Source organism: Pollicipes pollicipes, unplaced genomic scaffold, assembly GCF_011947565.3.
Source record: "Pollicipes pollicipes isolate AB1234 unplaced genomic scaffold, Ppol_2.1 Scaffold_7231;HRSCAF=8579_pilon_pilon_pilon, whole genome shotgun sequence".
Taxonomy (NCBI): domain Eukaryota; kingdom Metazoa; phylum Arthropoda; class Thecostraca; order Pollicipedomorpha; family Pollicipedidae; genus Pollicipes; species Pollicipes pollicipes.
In genome coordinates, this window is record NW_023597034.1 from 22371006 (window position 1) to 22392448 (window position 21443).

Sequence of the window (21443 nt, forward strand, 5' to 3'; positions counted from 1 at the left end):
CTGCAACCCGATTTTGTATCATGAGATCGTAAAACAAAGAATCTCAGGGTCCAAATAGGGGAATGTTAAGTTCGTAGCCTCCCATGGTTAGTAGACAAATATCGCTTGGCATAATTCTCCACGAGAGTAGTGAATTCTACACATCAATGTCATTTTTAGATTGCGGGAAATGTGTCTGGGGTTACGGCTGGCAGGCAAAAACACGTCATATAGATAAGAATATAACCTCCATTATCAAAAGCTACCCAATATTTGAGGAAGTGGCTGGGGTTGCGGGCAGTAGGTCAACCCGCTGCATCATTCGTGGCGACGTCACTATGCAGAAGGATGAAAGAAGAAAGTCGCTGTGTGATTTTAAATTTTACCTACGCTTTTGTAGCATTCCGGCCAAAGATATTGAGGGCCCACCTCAACATTGGGCGGGAGAAGGCCCCTCACAAAAGAATACAAACCCGACACCCGTGAGTCTTCACAGTAGAAGTATGTGGCGCATAAGTTATGAGTTACGGCCGGTAAGTTTTTGCAGTGGAAGAAAGTGTCGGGTATAATTTTTTTGGTAGATAGAGGCTTTGTCGCATAGCACATGAATACAACAATACATTTACAGTACAAGTAATCTGGCACTCCTGTCGGTAGAGGTTTTTGTTGTGGCACAAATGTCTTGGAACCCAGCTCTCAGCGGTGTGCTGTCGTTCTGAGTGGGAAGCTCGGACCTGCTCGCAGTCCTGGCCGAGTATCGCTGGGCGGCCTGCCGCGTGTCGCCATCGCCACAGCTTAATCCGACACTTCCGTGGTTGGTCAGGTCATGCCGAATGAAGTGTCATCTGGCGGCCAGGAACCGAACCCTCCGCCCACGAGCGCTGCCCGTATTTCAATCGGAGCGCCGTTTTCATCTCCCGTTTGCGTACAAACATACTCGGGCAAGGCCGTATATGACAGGTGGTACCGTCCCGACCATGCACTTCTGTGACGGTCCCTATGTGACGTCACTGTTGGTACACTTTTGACGCCGAGTAGGCCGCACGCGTGACATGAGCGACCGCCTGTATTACACAACCTTTGGTGGGTGGAGTGATTAGTGGGATCAAGCCAACTATGAATACATGAAAAAAACATTAAACCTAAGAGGTGCGTCTTATTCTGAAGGCAATTAAAGAAACGAGGCGGTTGTATAGGACCCAGGAAGCAAACTATTTGATAGCGATCCGCCGCGTTTAAGTCAAAGATGTGCTTGGCATAATGCATTATTTATAGCTTTGGAAATCACGGATGGACTCAAAACTGCAGACCCCGGAATACCAGTTTATTTTGCGCAACACAACTGCCGCCCTCCAGTGAACTTTCCCAGAGCGAATCCATCGAACATGTAGGCCCAAGTTGGCATTTAGACAAGACCCCGGTCGGGCTGATCACCTGAGACGACGAAATGGTCAGATATCGGTGTAGCCTCGGACTGTGTACAGAAGCGGGCGTGCGCGTATCTCTGAATTTGCTGCCTGATATAACTTCGAGGAGCAGGCAGGTATAACAGCGCAAGAAGCTAAGGTGCCCCAAGCTCCTCAGCGGGGCTCCCGTACCTGAGGCCCCTGGCCAGGCACATTCGCGCGGCTCCCTCTAATGGGAACAGACAAGCCGATGCGCACTAGGGGCGAGTGATTTAGCCGAAGGCTGGGCCCTGACGACTGGGCTAGTTTCACTGATGCAATGGTACCACTGGTACCGCTGGTTTGCTCCACCTTTTCCAGTGAGTAGCGGATAAGGCTTGCTCGAGCCACAACCGAAACAAAGTCTACGAGCGTACCGCGATTCATGTCCATGAGCTTTTCATACGACCATCGACCGTGAAATGTCATCTCGATAACGCTCAAGCAGGAGATGTGCTCCAGCGGGTTCTTCGACCCCACAGCTTCAGCACCCGGAGTGCCACATGCGTGATGCCGCCATCGAGCTGGAAGACACGCCCCCCCCCCGCCCCCCACTACTAGTGTGCTTGTTTGAAGGCAGGGGACGTCCATGACATGCTGTACATTCGGCCAGCATGAACAATTTGTCCTCATTGGTTCTCCAACTGATGGATCGCAATGCGGCTGTTTTGGCGACATTCAGTCCCTCACTTGACCCTTGACCACTCGATGTTGGCTGAGTTGCTATCTTGACTGACTGGGCTGCTATTGGCTGAAGACGCCCCGGTCTGGACTTGCTGCAGGTCCTTAGTACTCCCAGGAGCTGACACGCGTGGTGCAGCAGACACGCGATCCCCGACGCCAGTTCAGATCGTTGGTTCGGTGCTGGACATGCGTCCTCACCCGTTGAACGCCAGGCAGGCTTGCTCGCGTCTCGGTAACGAATTGACAAAAGGGCCTGCCGGTGACAGAAGCTCTAACAGTGGAAAACGCGCGGCGCGGGCTGCCTGGCTGTTGGGGATCCGAGCGTCGCGCAGCTTTTTCCATCCGAAGCATTTGTTAAATGTACGCGGTACATGCACCGGAGGCGCGGCCCAGAGGACTCCCGTTCCAATGTGTACCAACGCGGCCGCACGATTTCAGAGCGGGCTGTCACAGAGCTGAGACTCAGTCATGAAACACTGGCATGCGCAGTTCTGAAGCCATCATAGTACCCAACTTCGAGAGGTGCCAAAATAACGCTTGCATAGCGCTGACATGTCACTCTTAGTGAGACATTCAGAACGTCTAGGCTTACTGAGCTGACACACAATGAGGCCAAGTGAAATCTGAAGATATGCTGTGCTGTTGTTGTCCCAACCAACGCAAAGGCCATCTGACATTCGGGGTTCCGTCACTGTCCCTGTTCAGCAAATGTTCCCTAGCCTACTCGGGGTCCCTTGTCGACGCAGGACCCCTGTTAGGCACTATGAGCACTGACAGACACCCTCGGTCTCCGAATCCCAAACGGTAATGACCCGTTCTTTCCCAACCACAAACCACAAAAACCGCCAGCCGGAAGCCGGAGCATCAGTGGTTCTTCCCGCCGGCAGCGGATTAGAGGGGTATGAAAAGAAACCATGTTCAAAGCCCCCCCCCCCCTCACACAAATATTCCATCGTTATTGCTTCTCTCCGAGACAAACATCGTACTCTCCTAACCATACACTGCATAATACATAACAGCCCTCACCGCGACGAAATGATCGACGATTCAAAATAGCATTGCTTTTTATATTTTCTATTATGATTACAATGTATGCTCACTCTTCATCTTTCAACCGTCCTCACGTCGCCTTGTTTGCGTGTGCCTTATCGCCACCCTGTCGCCCATGGGAACTGATGGAGTTGCCGGCAAAAACTACCTGTCATTATTAAATTCGTCATAGAGGTTACTTATTCGCTGCTAAGCCCATATACAAGTATAAGTATGTAATAGGAAGCACCAAACTTGAAATAACAGATTCAAAATGCCCATAACGATCAGGCGTACACCCGGTGATGTCGATCAGCCGGGTCGTGGAAACACGTTTAGCGGCACGGGGATGACAACGGCGGGACTCGGGCCGTCTCCGGAATCCGGCCCCCTCCCGAGTGTGATGGCCGCGCGTGTTTCGGCGCGAGCGGCGCGGCTATGGCTTGGTCCGCGCGCGCGGCACCGCGCCGCGCCCGGAGCGGCGGCCGTACGCCCGATCGGTAACGGTGCCGGCCGGCAGCCGCGGCGCCGTCCACAGGTGCGGCGCCTCGCCTCGCCCGTTCAATTCGGTCGGTCCGGGCCGGCCGCCGCCGCCGGCCAGTGTATGAACCGCGCGGCGCTGGTGGGACGCGCGGGGCCGTATCGCGCTGTGTGTCGCTCGTCGGTCGGCACGGGGCTGGCGCCGAGCGTGTGTCGAGCGGACGGGGCAGCAAGCGGCCAGCGCCGTCGCGGGCTTTCTCCGAGGCTGGGAGCTTCAGTGACAGACAAGAGGGGACAGTGCGACTACTGAAGGTGAAGGCGGTTGAGTTGGTCCTTACGATCCGTGAGAGCTGTGCCGATACCGTTCGGACCTTGCTGCTGCGGGTTCGGAATCTCGTTCTTTGGTAAGTCGATAAGAAAGTCTGGCAATGTCGGCCGCCTTTCTTACTGGTATTTTTCGGCCGCCATGTGTTTTATAGGCATGCTTTGATACCGATGAGAGGTGGAGCGGGGTTGACAGCCTGGAATTCTCGCGTGAAGGCTCGTGTTGGGAAGCGGCATGGTACCGTTCTCAGGTACCAGTGCTCAACGTACTTGGATGTGCTGTAATCCATTCGCATGTTTTTGCATCCACGGCGTGCACTTGTGCTCTTTGGATCAAGACTTGAGCAAACATTGACTTGCCCGGAGCCTGTGTCGTGTGCCCGCCACGGCATGGCTGTCGGGATGAACGTTCACCTGGTGCCGGCACGATACCAATCCGTGGCTGTTTTTGCGAATACGTTCATAGCATGCAGTGTTGATAACCGAGAAATTCCGACGCGGCATGTTCTCGGGCGTCCTGGTAAGCTGTGTCGGCATGCACCTGACCCGGCCTGCCGCTCAGTTACCGGCCTCGGTTTCTCCCAACCGCCCAGGTTGTACAGCTTAAAGGACGCCTTATCCACTTTCACATGCAGGCAGGATCCAGGCGCGGCCTAGAGGTTATTGCCTAGCCCCTGTTATTAGACATGCGAGGTATGTTTACTGCGCGGGTCTGCGACACTAGTCCGGTTGCGCTGAATGATTATTCGTTTTCAAGAGCAGCTTCGTTCGCAAGAGAGCCTGGCAGCTTGGTATCTTGCGTAGACTGGGCAATTCCAAAAGGTTTTGTGTTACTCGGGATGCGACGTTACCGTTTGAAATGATCTATTTGTGAGGAGCTCGCGCATGTTTGTTATGAGCAGGGTTCGAGGAAGCTCTAGGCCGCTGCGGTCATCACCAGCCCGCGTCATCCGCCCCGCCGGCTGGAAAGAAAGGGACGCCAATGACGTGGCGACTGTGCCTCTCGCAACAAGCGGCACAGTGCATACACTATGGTCTTCCCTGCCATTTGAAGTCTGTGTTATCATTTCAGGAGCTAAAGCCCCCTGGGCTCGGCTGTTGGTTCACTGCTGCTGATCTGGTGGACGGGCCTCTAGGCTCGGCTGTTGGTCCCACTACTGCTGATCTGGTGGACGGGCCTCAAGGTTCGGCTATTGGTCCACTGCTGCTGATCTGGTGGGCGGGCCTCTAGGCTCGGCTGTTAGTCCACTGCTGCTGATCTGGTGGGCGGGCCTCTAGGCTCGGCTGTTAGTCCACTGCTGCTGATCTGGTGGGCCGGCCCCTAGGCTCGGCTGTTGGTTTACTGCTGCTGATCTGGCGGGCGGGTCTCTAGGCTCGGCTGTTGGCTCACTGCTGCTGATTTGGTGGGCGGGTCTCTAGGCTCGGCTGTTGGTTCACTGCTGCTGATCTGACGGGCGGGCCCAGGCCCGAATGTTGCTCAATTCTTACCCCTCAAAACGCAGTCAATCAGTAAAATGCTGGCTTACGCAAAGGAACCCCAATATAGCCTTTTTCATAGTATCAGACTCCTCGGGCGGCATTTTAGCCATCACACACCGGAAATCCAAAGACGCCCTGGTGAGTGAAATCTTACGACAGGTGATGCTTTCAAGCCGGGCCGAAAAGCACGTGGTCTTTGTATGGGTGTCAGAACACGCCGGGCTGGTTGGCGATGAGATAGCCTATGCCCAAGCCAAGGAGGCAGGCAGCTGGTCCTCGACCTAGTTCCGCTCGTGCACCATACACTGGTTTTAAAGGGTTGCTCTCCGCCCGTCCGAAAAAAAAATGGCAACGGTCCTGGGATCAGGTGAGCGCAAGACAACCCGCAACGATGCGAGGATAAGCCAAGGCAGTGAGGGGAGGGGGTGGGGAGGGCAACAAACGGGCGCCTCCCGCACCCCACTGTCATGCCCGCTGCAACCCACGGGAGTGAGAATGCCCACCAGCCTCGCTCTCGGCCACGATCACCGCCTCAGTCACCGCCGTGTGCGGGTCGGATCGTTTGCTGGGACGAGCTCGGCGCGCCCTACACATCGGAAGCTCCTGCCGCGGCCCTCCTCCGTTGTTTGGCGCGGCACGTCACGTCACGTCACGGTGCTCTGGGGCGCGGCGGGCGGGGGCGGAGCGGCGGGCCGACTCTCACGCCACCCGGCCGCCGCAGCGGCCAGAGGTGGGCGCGCGTGACTCGGCGCCGCTGCGTGCTGTTTGGCGTGGGTGCCCGCCACGCTCCGGCGCAGCCCTGACGCGCGCAGCGCAGGGAGCGGCTCCGGCTCTGCCCGCGCCATCATTGGCGAACTCAGCGGCGCGAGTGTCACCAGCCTGGAACGAGAACAACTGGTTCCCACCCCGGTCAGCGACGGCTGGTACTCGGATCCCATGGGGACGAGGAGAGGGGGCGAATATGATTTAACCCACTGTTTCCATGCAACATCGTAGGCGCAACGCGAGGTTGTGAGAAATACGGTGTGGCGGGGCTCCACTGCCACCCACATCTCCGCTGGTTCTGATCTTAAAGCTGCCTCTACGGAGGCGTCAGGGAAAACAGCTCCTATTTTCCGTCAGCCACCAACCAGCGTCCTTCGATTGGCCTTGCCGACACTACACTTAAAACCATCGCCGACCACAAAAGTAGACCTGGTCACGGGAGGGTGCGAGTGCCTCTGACCTGGCCGGCCGATTTGTAGGGCCTACAGACATGTCCAGTCCGTTTTAAGTGTCTGCGGACTCGCCTTGCCAGTCTGAAGAGTCTTCAGACTTACCGGGCCATTATGAAGGGGCTGCAGACCGTCCGGTCTAGCTCTAGAGCTGCAGATCCGGTCGGCCGTCTGAACAGCCTACAAACCCTGACGCTCCGTCTCAAGACCACGCAGACCTTTCCGGCCCGTCCGAAGTCGGCAGACCCGGCCGACGTTCGGCGAAACCGTCCCATCGGCGTCGCCATGGTAACGGCCGGCGTCTGGCCTGCCATGGCGGTGGACGGTTTGTGAGTGCCGCCATCACTGGCGACGGCCTTTGCGTGGCAGGCACGTCGGCGAGCTGTCGGCCGCCGGCCGTCGTCGGCCGCTCCGACCGACCGTGGCGCAACAGGCCGCTCCGCCGGAGTGCTGAAGCTCGGCTGCCGTCGTCCGACAACGATCGGGCGCCGGTCTGAGACGCCAGCCGGTCTGAAAGCGCTGGGTATGGCCGGCGGCTCCAGCCTCTGCGGCACGCCACCGAGTTGTTGAACGCTCTACCCGGGCCGCCCATTCCCAGCCTCAATGTTCCCTCTCAATCCCTAAAGGTGCCTTGTATCCCGATAAACACGGATCGACCTCGCGCTGGGTTTAGCGCCACACGCGCACCGCCGAGCCCACCGTCGAAAACAACGGCCACCGACACATCGATCCTTCCCAGAAGCGTGCATTTTTCATCAAATGTTCGCAGGCACGATCGGGCCGGTCACGTGGTGCTGGCATCGACCGCCGGGGTCAGGGTCGGCACCGCCGGCGGGCCGGGTGCAGCGGTTTGGTCATTTGCTGCCGGGCCCATTCCGGAGAGAGGAGCCGTGGCATTGGCCGCGGTCCTGGTCACGACAGCGGACCCTCCTGTTGCGTCGCAGGCGCTGGCGTTTGCTGGGGTATCAGTAGCCGTGAGCGGCGACGGAGAACGCGGGGACCCCGTGTTCACATGTTCGGGTTACAGGGCTCACAGTACTGTAAGCTGAGCCCGATATCGTTGAGGCTGGCGCACCTCCCGGGCCTGTGCTTTCGCGGCGTTACGACGGTCAGGCCCTAGCGCTGCATGCTGTCGCGCCGATTGCGCAGCTGTTCGTGTTATCGAACGCCTGCATGTCGCCACCATCGACTAGGGAGTGGACAGACCCGTGACCCGGGTATGCCAGTCACCGAGCCCGCGCGGCCCGGTGGCCACTGATGCAGCCGTGCCGGCGGCGGAGCCGGTGAGGCGTGGTAGCGCGACGACGGCCGGGGCGCCTCACCGCACGCCGGGCCAGCCGCGATGGTGAGCCAGTGCCTGGCGAGCACCCGGGTCACCGGGTTGACCCCATTCCACCGAGGATGTGGGTCGGGCGGCCCGCTTCGGCCGTCTCAGCCCCGGTGAAGCTTCCTGTCTCGGTCTAGGTCGCTGTGCTTCGCACCGCACCTGACCTGAGGGAGTGGTCGCACCACACGGCTGGCTGGCTGGCTGCTGGCTGGCTGGCTGGTTGGCTGGCTCTTGCCCGTGGTCTAGCGATCGGCTTTCCTGCCCAGCTGTCCGTGAACACCTGGCTATTCCCAGGATTGCTGTCTCACCTCACAGACGGACAGTGTACGTGCCACGTATACTTATTGGAGCTCAGCATATTTGCTGTACATCCGTCTGCTTTAGCGCTTGTTTGCTGAAAGAAGCTTAGGATATACAAACATTTCCCTGCGCAATGTAAAAGGGACACCTGTCGTCAATATAGCCTGAAACATGCATAATAATTCTTCTACAACGACGCTCGTAGTGCCAGGTTTAGGCCAAGGCTACCCGGAAGCTCACACCAATCCATGTTGTGTGACGAGTCTGGCCACGATGCGTCCGCACGACCGACCATGGGCGGGGGGCGGCGCCAGCGGTCGGCGCCGGACCGGGGCCGGCGCGGTCGACCCGGCGGCCGCGCCGGCTCTGCTGACGGGGTGGATTCTGGCGCCGGCTGACCCTGAGACGCTCCGCCCCGCTCTGGCGGCCGCATGGCACCGCCGCGGCCGCCGCCGACGCCCACGACCAGCGCGACTAGCCCGAGCGGAGGGCGGGCACGCATGAGCTGCTGGTGCTCTGCCCGACGAAGGGCGGCGGAATCGCATGCTAGCGCCGGCCGCTACTGTCTTGGCCTCCTGCCTCTGTCTCTCCTTCTCTATGTCTTTCTGTGTGTCTTATGTCTCCCTCTCTTTCTCCGTTTTCTTGTCTTCCTGTCACCCTGTTTCTCTGCCTTTCTGTCTTTTTTATATCTTTGTCTTTCCGTCTCTCGGTCTCTGTCTACTCTACCTCCCTCTCCTCTTTCTCTCTCTCCTCGCCTCTCTCTCTCCTCTCCTCTCCTCTCCTCTCCTCTCCTCTCCTCTCCTCTCCTCTCCTCTCCTCTCCTCATCCTCTCCTCTCTCTCTCTCTCTCTCTCTCTCTCTCTCTCTCTCTCTCTCTCTCTCTCTCTCTCTCTCTCTCTCTCTCTCTCTCTCTCTCTCTACTCTCTCTCTCTCTCTCTCTCTCTCTCTCTCTCTCTCATTACACTACCGCGCTTTACAACCCGTTTCTTCCATAAGGAGCTTCCATAAAAGGAGCCGGACGGAATCGAGCGGCTGAGCCGGAGACCGGACCCGAAGCCCGGCACAGGTCCCGCTCACATCTGACCTTGTGGTGGATCAGGGGGCTCGGCACCCCGCCTTGCGGCCGGGTCCGATCGCCGAACGCTCCCTCGCCCGGGACAGATCGCCGAACGCTCTCTCGCCGCCTCCGACCGCCATGGCTCGCGCCGTGGGAGCGCCATCGCCCGAGGCGTCCGCATCACATGAACAGGCCGTTCACCCGCCGGCCGACGTGCGCGCGGCAGGCGCGGTCAGGGCGCCGCCACAGGGATCGTGCACGCCCCGCGCGGGTCGCTCCAGTGACCACGAGGCTAGGGTTTCAGTGCTAGAGGCTAGGGTTTCAGTGCTAGAGGCTAGGGTTTCAGTGCCAAGCTTTCATGCTCTATGCTGTCGCGCTGTAGCACGCAAGTGATTCGTGGTCATGCATGGGGTTAGGACAAATATTTTGCTAGATTGTCTGCCTGTCAGGGATTAAGAGCCTCTGCGCGAGTCTGGAAGCCTTTCTGCACGTCTGGCAGAATCTGAGCCAGCCTGCAAGACTCTGTGTCAGTCCAGGAAGTTCGATGACATTGTGAAAAGCCCAGTTCCGGCAAGGGTAGGAAGTATTCTTGACTAGCGGCCAAGGTCTTTGTCTAGCGGTCAGGGTCGCTCTGCGAGATTCTGGAAGGCCCTGTTCCAGTTGGGGGATCCTTTGCTCTCAGATTTGGGGTTTCTAGTCCGAGTTTCGTTTTTCAAGTTTTAGAGTTTCGCCTGTCTAGTACAGCCTGGAGATGCCCACTTAGCAGACGTGTGCCTGGTTCCCAAGATTTGTCCCCGGGAACCGATTCCTGATTCCTGATTCCAGAGCCAGAGAGAACCCAGGAAACAGTCTGGTATTGGGCTGAGGTATCTAGCAGATACCAGAATCAAGCTTACATGAAGTTGAAAAATCCGGCTAGAACAAAGATCCAGCCTGACGACAAGCCGAAGGAGTCAGCAAGAACGAAGATCCAGCCTGGTACCAAGCGGAGCGAACCACCAAGAACCAAGATCCAGTTTGGCTTTTTGTTGAAAGATCCAGCAAGAACCAAGATTCAGTCCAGCATTATGTCACCAAGATCCCGCAAAAAAAAACAAGATCCAGCCTGGAACATGTAGAGATCCACCAAAAACCAAAATACGACTCAGGATTGAGCTGAGGGTCAGCAATCCGTCAGAGAGTCAGTCAGTCCCAAAAGTCAGCGTCTCTAGTCTGGAGTGATGCCAAGTAAGGCAGCAGGAGCCGGAATCTTACCTGAGTTTCCTGTCAGCGTTACTGTTCACAGTGCAGCGTGGTGCAGCAGCAAGGTGTGCTCAGTGGCGCATTCTTTTAAAATAGTTTGGGAGGCTGAGCAGGGAATACTGCTTTGCGTATTCCCGCTTTTTTCGTAGAGAGTGGAGAAATGAAGTGACCCAACAATATGTAACTACGCCATGTATGTAACAATATGTAACTACACCTGAGGTGTTCCTCAAATTCGGTGCAAATGATTGGAAGCAATGTGCATTGACCCCTTCAAAAAGCTTTCCAAATTTCAGTTGTATCATGTCATCTGCCACAATGAGACCTTAAAAGCGTACACCACACCTTCCAGAATGTAACCTGGGAAATGTAGCCACGTGAACTCGATCATTCTATTTTTCTGCGAGCATGTAATCCTGTACATGTGGCCCAGACATCCGCTTATGGATCTTGTAACAGAAGCTTTCCTCCAAGGCTGATTAGGGAGGTTAGTGAATGTTTGCAGGCATGGAATTGCTGTCTTACCACAATAACCCCAGGTTTTTTGAAATCGTTGATTTTCGTTTGTTTGTTTGTTTGTTTTTTGTTTTTGCTTCGCATTGTGCCTGCCAGCGAGTCCTTTCCTACCGTTGGCTGTCATCGAGGCTTCTTTCCAGCCCAATAAACCCTCAGCAGTCACAAACACAGGTGGCCGCAAGGTTCCATGATTGCTTCTTAGCAATAACATCAGAGAGCACGTGCCATGACGCATGAAGCAACTACGATATCTTACCGAAATTCGTCTGAAGTATAGACTTTCGTCATCCGTTTGATCTGTAGCCGTTTTGACCAAGAAAGCGCCGAACCGAGTCCATACGCAAACCCCGGCGGATGACCTCGGCCATCTGACGTTTTCTAAAAGTCATTTTAGAAACAACTAGTCCTGTGGGTAATTTTATCATGGAAAGCATATACTGGCGAGAATTTATCAGTGCAGGATCGAGTATGACGTCCCGCACGGGAAATGAGTCTACCATTGTTATACATTTGCTCAGAGGTTGTAAAGGCTCGCTGACAATGGATGAAGGACAGATTGTGAGCTGACCGGCCCTCACTCTGGACGCCACTGAGCTGACCGGCCCTCACTCTGGACGCCACTCTGCGCCAGTATCTGATTTCTGACCTATATCTCATTCATCTCACTTTTATACGGCCGTTGGTTCTGGTCAAATCTCGTTTCGATACCAGCAGTAATGGTACCATTTGATAGGAATTTGTAAGTTTGACAAACAAGAAGGGCATGAACACAGCATGAACAGATTGCACAGAGCTATTCACTTTTTGCTGGCATCAGACAACAGGGGCAATGGGAGTAATCGCAGTTTTTGGCCACAGGATCTGTGTTTGCTATTTAATTTCATTCCTTACTTGGTGAACACTGGCCCTATCTTGCAATAGCCGATGTTGAATTTTTCGAACTTTGGGTCTCAGCCCCTTCCGGCGTCCCCCTTCGCCACACCTCTGTCAGAGGAAAATACAAAAGTTTTTACACAGAAAAACCGTTGCGACTCTGGCAGCTGCAACTCTGTCGGTATTTTAGGGAGGCCCTGATGGCTGGGTAGTTTGAATTCTATCAGTAATGTATCGCCTTGAAATCTTGTGAGATATTGCAAGTGCCTTGTGTGGTTTGTTTAGAATAGTGCTCCAATCATAACAGACTATCATATCAGACATATCAGACATATCATATCAGACTATCATATCATGACAGGCAGACATACTATCCTGCAATGGTGAGCACTCGTAATGGTGAGCACTTATGGTGAGCACATGGTTTCAACTGCAAGTTACCCATTAGTAGATGCTAGGCAATGATCTTCTGCTGACAGTATTGCTACATTAGTTGCAGTGGTGATATCGTGACAGGCTGACTGACTGGTCTTGAGTCTGTGACTTTGAACTGTTTTTGATAGCACATAATTGAGCCATTTTTGATGGCAAACGTGTTGCTCATCCAGGTGATAGTTTCACCTCTCAGACACTCACTTCTAAGCTGTGAGCAGTGATCTTCAACTAACGGTAACGCTATATTTGATCGTAATGGTGGCATAGGGACATATTGTTTGACTTGCGTGTGGTGTGTGACTTTCATGTGGTGTGAGAGGAGAAAGCAAGAATTATCCTATGTGATAGTTTCAGCTCTCAGGCAATTGCTTCTAAGCTGTAGCAAATAAGATATGAATAGGTCTACAAATGGCAATTAATCTTTGTCATTGCATTGGTGGTACCAGAGTGTGCTGATTTTTTACTTGGACTTTAAATAAAGGTGAAAGTAAAAATAAATGTGCTGTCCCGTGTGGCTTGCATGACTTTGTGGCTGAGAACCATGAGTCAGGATATTGCACTTATGAAAAATCTGAGACAACCAGCATGCAAAGCCCAGTGTTTTTGAAAGAACCAATAAGAACCAGGAACGAGACTGATGGTTTTGTTTTGTCAAAAGAGCTAGTGGGAACCAGGATCCAGGGTTTTGTTTTGTCAACAAAAGGCGTGGGAACTCAGAACTAAAACTGAGAGCCGGCCACGTGTCCGCCACCTGGTATCGATTGCCTAGCTCCGGGTCCAACGGATGGCAGGCACGTCTCAGCCCCTGCCTCGAGAGCCATTCTCGATCGAGTGCAGCCTGCGACGAGCAATGGCGTCCCTGCGATTGTGACGAACGTGGCCTCCTCGCGACTGTGACTGCAAAGGTGCGCTGCCTGCCACCGATAGGTGCGGGCTATTTCTGTCCTTCATCACCGTTATCTTCGGATCAATTACCCGGTTGGTCTTGATTACCTGACTGGTCTGTTTTTGGAACGATTCCAGGAGTGAGTGCGTTTCTCGATATTGAAAGACCTTCGCTAGGAACCCGACGGTTAGGTGAAACGCCTGCTTCGTCCCTTATCTGTCCTGCAGACCACATATTTCTGTGCTTAGTTCCCTGGCTCCAGAACTGGCGGGTGACGCTCGTTAACGAGTCAGAATTTGCCGCCGCGACGTCCGTGGTAACAGCTTTGATGCGTTTTGTTGGTATGCTAGAAATGGCCTGTCTGGATTGTCTTAGGTACACTTATTCCTTAAGACTGGTTCAATGCAACAGTTAAGGAATGTAAGTAGCTTGTTCTGTGTCACGTAACGTTAAAGGGAATGCTTCACATTTGAAGATATTGAAGCAGACAGCAGATATGATGAAACAAGCTCACTCATAACTATTGACTTACTTTTAAGTGGAAAAGACTGCTCTGGGCAACGCAGTTTCCATGTTAAGTGAATATGTTTCACAATACACCATTGTTTGATTGCATCATCGTAACCAGCGCAATATTGTTTGAAAGCCAATTGACGGCCGTTATGTTTGTAAATCGTGCTCACAAACGCTAGATATAGACGACTCCATCATTTTATTTTTCTTGGTCTTGATCACCGCATGGCTTATGGAGTAACATAATTTAAATGACGTTATTATGATGTCATGAATGCCAAGGTGACCTTGAAATAGTCTGCGCGAGGAAGTCTGCACATCTTCGCGGGCGTGTAACTCAGAACCTAGAGGTTTAGGTCTTGAAAAGTACAGCGGTGTGAACTGCGTCGAATGATTTTCAAGATGACCATTTATGTTAAAAACCTGATACAAATGTGTAACACCTCTTTTAAAGAGATTATTCATGCTCTTCTGACATGGAATGCAACCTATACAATAACAATAACCTATGTATAACCTATACAATGTCAATAACAATAACAACAATAACAATAACAACCTATGGAATACCTGAAATAAATTAATTTCGTAGTGAATTTTAATACTTGCCGAAAAAGATGTGTACTTGATGGAGGTGATTGTCTAAGGTGTATTATATTGGGGATCATTTGACTTCGTGATCAGTTTAAGGACTGAAGGCGTACTCTACGTACGGAACGGATGATGTCATTGCCTGTATCTTGTAATGCGATGATGAACACTTTTAAATCAGCTCTATGTTTTAGCATCGCAGACATGGACGGCTTTATGTTGGATGAGACTGTGGGAATTGCATGGTGGCATCACCATCTATGTCTGGACGTCATTTCTTGCGGATGAAGCCACATCTAGAAGAATGCTTCCTCCAATGAATGTCTTCCACCTCGACCAGACTCTTTCTGAAACGAGCTCAGTTCTGAAAGAAAACCTCGTTTGCTTCTTCACAGCGCGATGTCGTGTTTCTTCGTCATGTACTGGGGATGTAGCTGTCTTTTCAGGCCATGGGAACAATAAGGGGCGGATTACGTTGATTGTAATAAGAGCTGCGCGTTACATAATGGTGATGGAATGTGGTTGTGATTGGTGTTCTTGGCCTTGTGTTCCGCCGGTGCCCGGTAGGTGGCGTGGGCAAGTTATTCAGAACGAGCAGAGTGTGAAATGTGATAAAGGAGGCATTTGGTCCGCTGGTGTTACTGGATCCAGAGGACCTCTACCGTCCCGGAGAGGCAGCGGCTGAAGATATAACACACGGCTACAGTCCGCCAGTGCGGCCGGACTATCGGCTACGCGGTATCTTTATTGAGATTCCTATCGCCCCGACATTGACGCATAGCTGGGCGGGACTCTTTATTAGGCCCAGCCACAATTAGGCCCAGCCACGTACGTTTGTGTGACGCGGCTGGACGCAGGGCGTCGATGATTGCGTCGTGCGTGATGGCGCTCCCCAGACGTCGCAGGTTTACGTCATTATATTAAACGGCGGGAATAGCCGTGTGCCAGAACCATTGAGTCCGTCCAGTTTGACAGACGGTTTTCCTGAACAGTGTGTTACAGATAGAAAATTGAAATCCTTGACTGGTTGTAAATGCCAGGAAATGCGGAGCGCAGTATTCCTTGGAGGAAATGATGACAACTGGTATGCCTTTAAGTGGAAAAGACTGCTCCAGACCATGCAATTTCTCTGTTTGGTAAATATGCTCCTCAATATGGCATTGTTTGATTACGTCATCGCGCATTGCACCATTATTTTGAGAGTCAATTGACGGCAGTTATGTCTGGAAATCATGCTCCGAAACGCCAGAGATGAACGACTGGACAATTATATTTTTCTTGGCCTTAATCGCGGCATGGCTAATACAATGGCAGGATTTGAATGACGTTTTTATGGTGTCATGGATGCCTGAGTCACCTTGAAATGGATCCCCTGAAATAGTGTACTCATTTTCGCGGGCCTGTAGCTCAGAAACTAGCGGGCTTAGGTCTTAAGAACGGCAGGTCTGTAAACTGCATCGAATGACCTTTAAGATAGCTATTTCAGTACAAAACCCCATACAAATGCGAGACACTCCCTTTAATATTCAATCATGACACAGTGTTTCCGGTCACGCGGCACTTTCAGGCGCGCCCGGGTGGCAGGTTGAATGCCACACGCTCGGGTACGGGTCAGTCCCCCCCCCCCATCCCCTACCCAAGTATACGGTATCACGCCGCGCGCATGATTGTGTGCATCGAGCTGCCTCCTGTATGACTTGTCAGTGGCTAATCCAGTCTACGGCCAACATATTCGGGTATTTTTCCACGCTGGAGAAAATTACGCATCGCCAATGCGAGCATTCGGGACGTCGACTCTTCACCTACATTACTATAGAAATGGCCTGGTTCAGATGTCGGGATATCAGAAACTCACTTCACACAGGCAATCTTAAGCCATCAACACGTACTAGATTTGATGCTCACTACCAACCGTGTTTTTGTTTATGCCATTGCGATTAACATGAGGCATTAATGCCGGTGCTAATGACCAGGCCAGTGTCATCAGTTGCAAGTGATAGACACCTTAATAATGTGTTAGCTTCTTAGAACGACCACATACATCTAGAAGACTTTCAACTAGGCTGGTGCAGCTTCCGCTTTAGCACATGCGCGATGAGACTTGCGTACTCTATTTTGCGTGTTGAGTTGGTTTGAAGCGTCACCCACGTTACCATCGTCCAGTCGCCAGCTGCTCACTGACGGTGTCAAGACCTGTCGGCGGTGCCCGCTCCTCCCTGAAAGACCCGCTGTCTCCCATGACCCGCCGTGTCCTCGCGAGAGTCCCGCTCGGTCCAGTGACCAGTGCCGTGATGTTGCAGCGCCAGCCACCTGCCGGCCGATGGGAAGATGGCGCCGACGCAGACCATCGAGACGGTGACCATTGTCCGGCCGCTGAAGGTGAGTCCGGGAATCGGCCGACGTCGGACCCGCGTGAGCTGCGGCCCGAGGAGCGGCCACGCAGCCTGAGCTGCGGCCCAGAGATCGGTGATACAGTCTGAGGTGCGGCCCAGAGATAGGTGACACGGCCTGAGCTGCGACCCAGAGGTCGGTGACACAGTCTGAGCTGCGGCCCAGAGAGCGGTGACGCAGTCTGAGCTGCGGCCCAGAGATCGGTGACACAGTCTGAGCTGCGGCCCAGAGAGCGGTGACACAGCCTGAGCTGCAGCCCGGAGGGCGGTGACAGAGCCTGAGTTGCGGCCCGGAGAGCGGTGAAACAGCCTGAGCTGCGACTAGGAGGGCGGTGATACACACTGAGCTGCAGCTCGGAGATCGGTGACACAGCCTGAGCTGCAGCTCGGAGAGCGGTGACACAGCCTGAGCTGCGGCCAGGAGGGCGGTGACACAGCCTAAGCTGTGGCCCGGAGGGCGGTGACGCAGCCTGAGCTGCAGCTCGGAGAGCGGTGACACAGCCTGAGCTGCAGCTCGGAGAGCGGTGACACAGCCTGAGCTGCAGCTCGGAGAGCGGTGACACAGTCTGAGCTGCAGCTCGGAGAGCGGTGACACGGTCTGAGCTGCAGCTCGGAGAGCGATGACACAGCGGGGAAGCCCTGACGATCGCAGTGTGAGGCTGCATGCGCGTCAGGAGTGAACGAAGTCCTCGTACCAGGGGTGTTCGCACGCTGCGTGTACTTGCACACCTCACCCTCACCTACCCATCCCCAGTATAACTATCACGAGCTTGTACATTGGTAGATGTATCGTGGATAGATTTCGAAACGGGCTTCTGTGGAAAGTTACCAACTAATATTTAAAGAGAATTATTCACAGATATTGAGGCGGGCATCATATGCGATGGTAAAAGCTCACATGTAGCTAATGTATGCTTTTAAGTGCAAGGCCTGCTTTAGATAAAATTTCACTGCTTAGTTAATATTCTCCTCAATACCTCATCGTTTGATTTTATCATGAAGCGTTTTTTATGACGGCAGAGTCGCTGTCAGACTGGCTGTGTCAGAATCACCACTGTAGCGAACGTGTCGACATGCTTGAAATTTTTCAACTTGCCGCAAAATGGCTTGTTAATATGTGCGCGCATGCTAAACCTCACGGTCGTCATGTGCACCTGTCTCGGCGTTTTCCCCTGTCGTTTTTGTATCTTTCTTCGTGATTTTATGGTATGGCACTTGCATTCGCATTCTCGTTGGCGGCTCTATTCTTAAGTTAATCGATTCCCAGTCTCATCTCTGCCATAACCCGTAGGAAAAAAGGTACCGAAATTCCTGTATTATGTATCTCAAAACGTGATCAATGATCGAGAACTTCGTTTGATGTGTTTGGCTGGTCGCTAGCTATCTGCTGTATGTTGACAAGGCGATCCGTGTTGAAGCACTCCAAATACGAATAAGTCAGCGGTCATTGTTTTCATGACCTTGAACACACGAGCCAGGGCCTCTTCCTTAATGGCCACTGAGAAGGTGCAATTCGTCTGACAGGATGTGTGACGTCATAGACGTCATTAATTTCTGAATGACTTCAAGGAAGGCGGCGCGAAATGGGCTGTGCAAGTTTGTGTGTGTCTGGCTGAGAAACGGGGGGATTTGGAGGCTTAAAAACGGCATAATTTTGAACCGCAGGGAATGAAAAACTCATAAAATTGTGGAACCTGACATTTGATTGAAAACCTAATCACCTCGGACTGAAGCTTGGCCACCTGCCATCTAGACAGTGTCGGCGTCACCTTGGCATCATTCCCGACACGGCGAATTGCACTATCAGAAACGGGATTCCGAGACGTATGAGATCATCCAACAGGATTTTGGCGTCGAGCACGGGCGGTTGTCACAAGAGCATGCTGACGAAGCATACCGCCGTCCTGCCGCCGTCGTACGCTGGAATGTCCCACCCCATCCATTCGCCATCCATTCACTCGTATCCGCATAATCTGTCCGAATACACGACGTCTGATGTGAGGCGTGAAAGACGCGAGCGGGCAGTGTCGGATCTGCGCTGATTTGGAAGAGGTTAACCTTGATGTGTTATGCAGAGTTGATCGCACGTGATTGTATGTTTTGCGGGAACTGCTTGTCGAGCTGCGAGAAGTGTTTGTGCTCCGTCTCCTGTGTGTTTTCCTCCGATCCAAGATCATGCCGTCAGCCCGCGTTGGACGTGTGTTTATTGAACAGCTGGACTGGGACTCGGCCGCGTTTATGTAAGGGGTCCGGGCGATCCGAGTCGCTGGTCGGCATGTCCGAGCTGACGGGAGCGGGGCATTAGGGCACCGGCTGTGGTTTGACGGCGGTTCTGGCGGCTTGTTGACGCTACCGGACGGCGCTTCCAGCGCCGGATCAAGCCTGCATTCCAGATGTCACTGCCTGGCCGTGGAGACGGAAAACTCCGTCTGTAGCGATTGCTCTTGCGTAAGTCTGGGTGCGAGGTAGCCTCTTTCGCGTCGAAGAAAAAGTGTGACGTGCCCGCCGCTTACTCCGCGTGGCTGGCTTACAGATAAACTGCTTCAAAACACGTTATTCTTGGGTCGCAAAAGGCTTCGGGACCGTGTGTTGACGCTGCAGGCCTTGCTAAACAAACATACGGCCACTGAGACATGTGGCGGGCTCCCAATCTTACTTCTCGCCATTTGGTTGCTGGGTTTAAAACCCGGAAGAAGACAACGACCGGTATTGAAGCAAGTCGCATACCCAGCCAGAACCAGGATCCGGTACTTGGTCATGTTAACGGAGCCAGTAAGAACCAGGATCCAGCCTGGCATGAACCCGAGAGATCCAGCAAGAACGATGTGTGGCCTGCAGTGATGCTGGGGACGTTGCATGAACTAAGATCCAGTTGGATTGAGGAAACCAGCGAGAACAGGAATTAGGATGTGGTGTTATGTAAGAAAGCTAATAGGAGCCAGCAGCGGGGGTCTGGTGTGGGCAAGGAATCAGTGGGAACCAGGAACCAGGCCCTAGTCCTCGCGAAGGAATAAGTGGGAACCAGGAACCTGACCATAGTCCTCACGAAGGAATAAGTGTGGAATAAGTGGGAACCAGGAACCAGGGCGTGATGTTTAATGGAACCCAGGAAATAGTATCTGGCGTTTACGAAAGAACCAGTGGCAAGCGAGACCCAGCGTCTGGTCTTCGTGACGGAGCAGTTCAGGGGACCAGGAACCAGCTCTGAGAGCCAGGCGCATGGCTGGCAGCCACCTCTGCAGTAGCTCACCTGACTGATGAGACTGGCAGGTGGGCGGGCGGCAGGGTTTGAGTCGTCACGCTGATGCTTGCACAGCTTCGCACGCGCCTCGTTGCGCGAGCCGCGTTCGTCAGTTTACGATGTTCTTTGTGCACCAACGGATGGAACAAGTGCGCATCGGCTTAAGATGTGTTCGGGTGTTTTGGCTGTTGTACTCTCGATTTCAGTTATCGTCAGCGGCGTGGTGGGTTAAAAAAAAACTGGCAAACTGCGCATGCAAATGCCCAACACTGAACGGTCTAGCCGGTCATCGATGCACTGCTATTTAAACGCTGTGTCAGCAGTGCGCTATTTTTCGACGCGGCTCGTCCTGAGAAGCTGTATGAAGTCTGTCTTAAGCTCAGATATCTTTTTTCGAAGCCTGATAGGGCGCATTTCGAGCAGCGGCCGATTTCGGTTTAATTGCGCATTCCGTCGCATTCTTCCTCGGAACGGTCGGTCGAGCCACGAGCGGCCGGGTCGATGGCGCCCGGCACGTGACGCAATCGAGCCGCCATTATCGTTGGACGTGGGGTGTTGCGACGCACTTGTGCTACTCGAGCCTGTGACCTTGGATGGTATTTTCGCTCCACGCTGCCAAACGTCAACACGACCATCTGCCTGCCACGAAACCTCCAGGACACAGTTCCAATTACTAGTTTCTGTACCGACCACAGCGCGGCGCCAGTGTGTGCAAATGAGGTCTATATAAAGACATAGAGGGAAACAATGCATCAGGCATACAAAAAGCCACAAAGGCCGGCAAGACTGACCCTTTGCTAATTGGAGCTGATTTTTTCTAAGTCTCGGCCTAATTTCCAGTGTTCCTTGTAGCTCCACTTTGTCTAACCGTTCCGTAATCCTAAATACCTCTATCAGATCCTCTGTAAGTCTACGATATTTCATCGAACACAGACTACTCCACCACCTACTATACTATGCTCTTCCACTTCAACCCTTTGAAAGGGCTAGTGAATAGCTCTAGGAATGTCGATTTGATGCCCTATCCAGCTTCCGCGCATTCCTAACGAGGGTTTGGTATTCGGACATACTTTGGTGCTCAAAAGCAGCATCTGTGATAGAACTCGCACGATTGCGCCGGGACTTGATCCCTGCCGGCGTCTGGCGTGGCGCCTTCTTGCCATCTCTGAACTCGGCCCCGCGTGGTGCTGCGCTGACTGATGGCGCCTGGCGCCTTCTTGCCACCTCTGGACCCGGCCCCGCATGGTAAGAGTGGTGCCAATAAAGGAACGTTTGTGATTGGCCTAGCGGGCAGAGGCCTGTTACTGAGGAGCGTGTTGGTTGAAGCTTGAATCAGTGCGTCACATGGATTATGTGATACCACATTTCCAAAGCCAAGGTACGCCTCGAAAATTTCCACTTTAGTAAACGCCATAGGGGAAAGACCAAAGCCTTAGTTT

General features: G+C 53.4%; 1 protein-coding gene across 2 annotated transcripts in view; it reads left to right on the plus strand.

Moving 5' to 3' along the window:
• The first annotated feature begins 3712 nt into the window (after positions 1 to 3712).
• Positions 3713 to 21443, plus strand: part of LOC119110376 (transmembrane protein 47) — a 52890-nt gene continuing 35159 nt past the window's right edge. For both annotated transcript variants that reach the window (XM_037234172.1, XM_037234174.1), the window contains exons 1-2: positions 3713 to 4021; positions 16674 to 16752. In XM_037234172.1, coding sequence (XP_037090067.1) covers positions 16702 to 16752 — 51 coding nt within the window. In that variant the 5' untranslated portion in view covers positions 3713 to 4021; positions 16674 to 16701. The remainder of the gene's footprint in view (positions 4022 to 16673; positions 16753 to 21443) is intronic.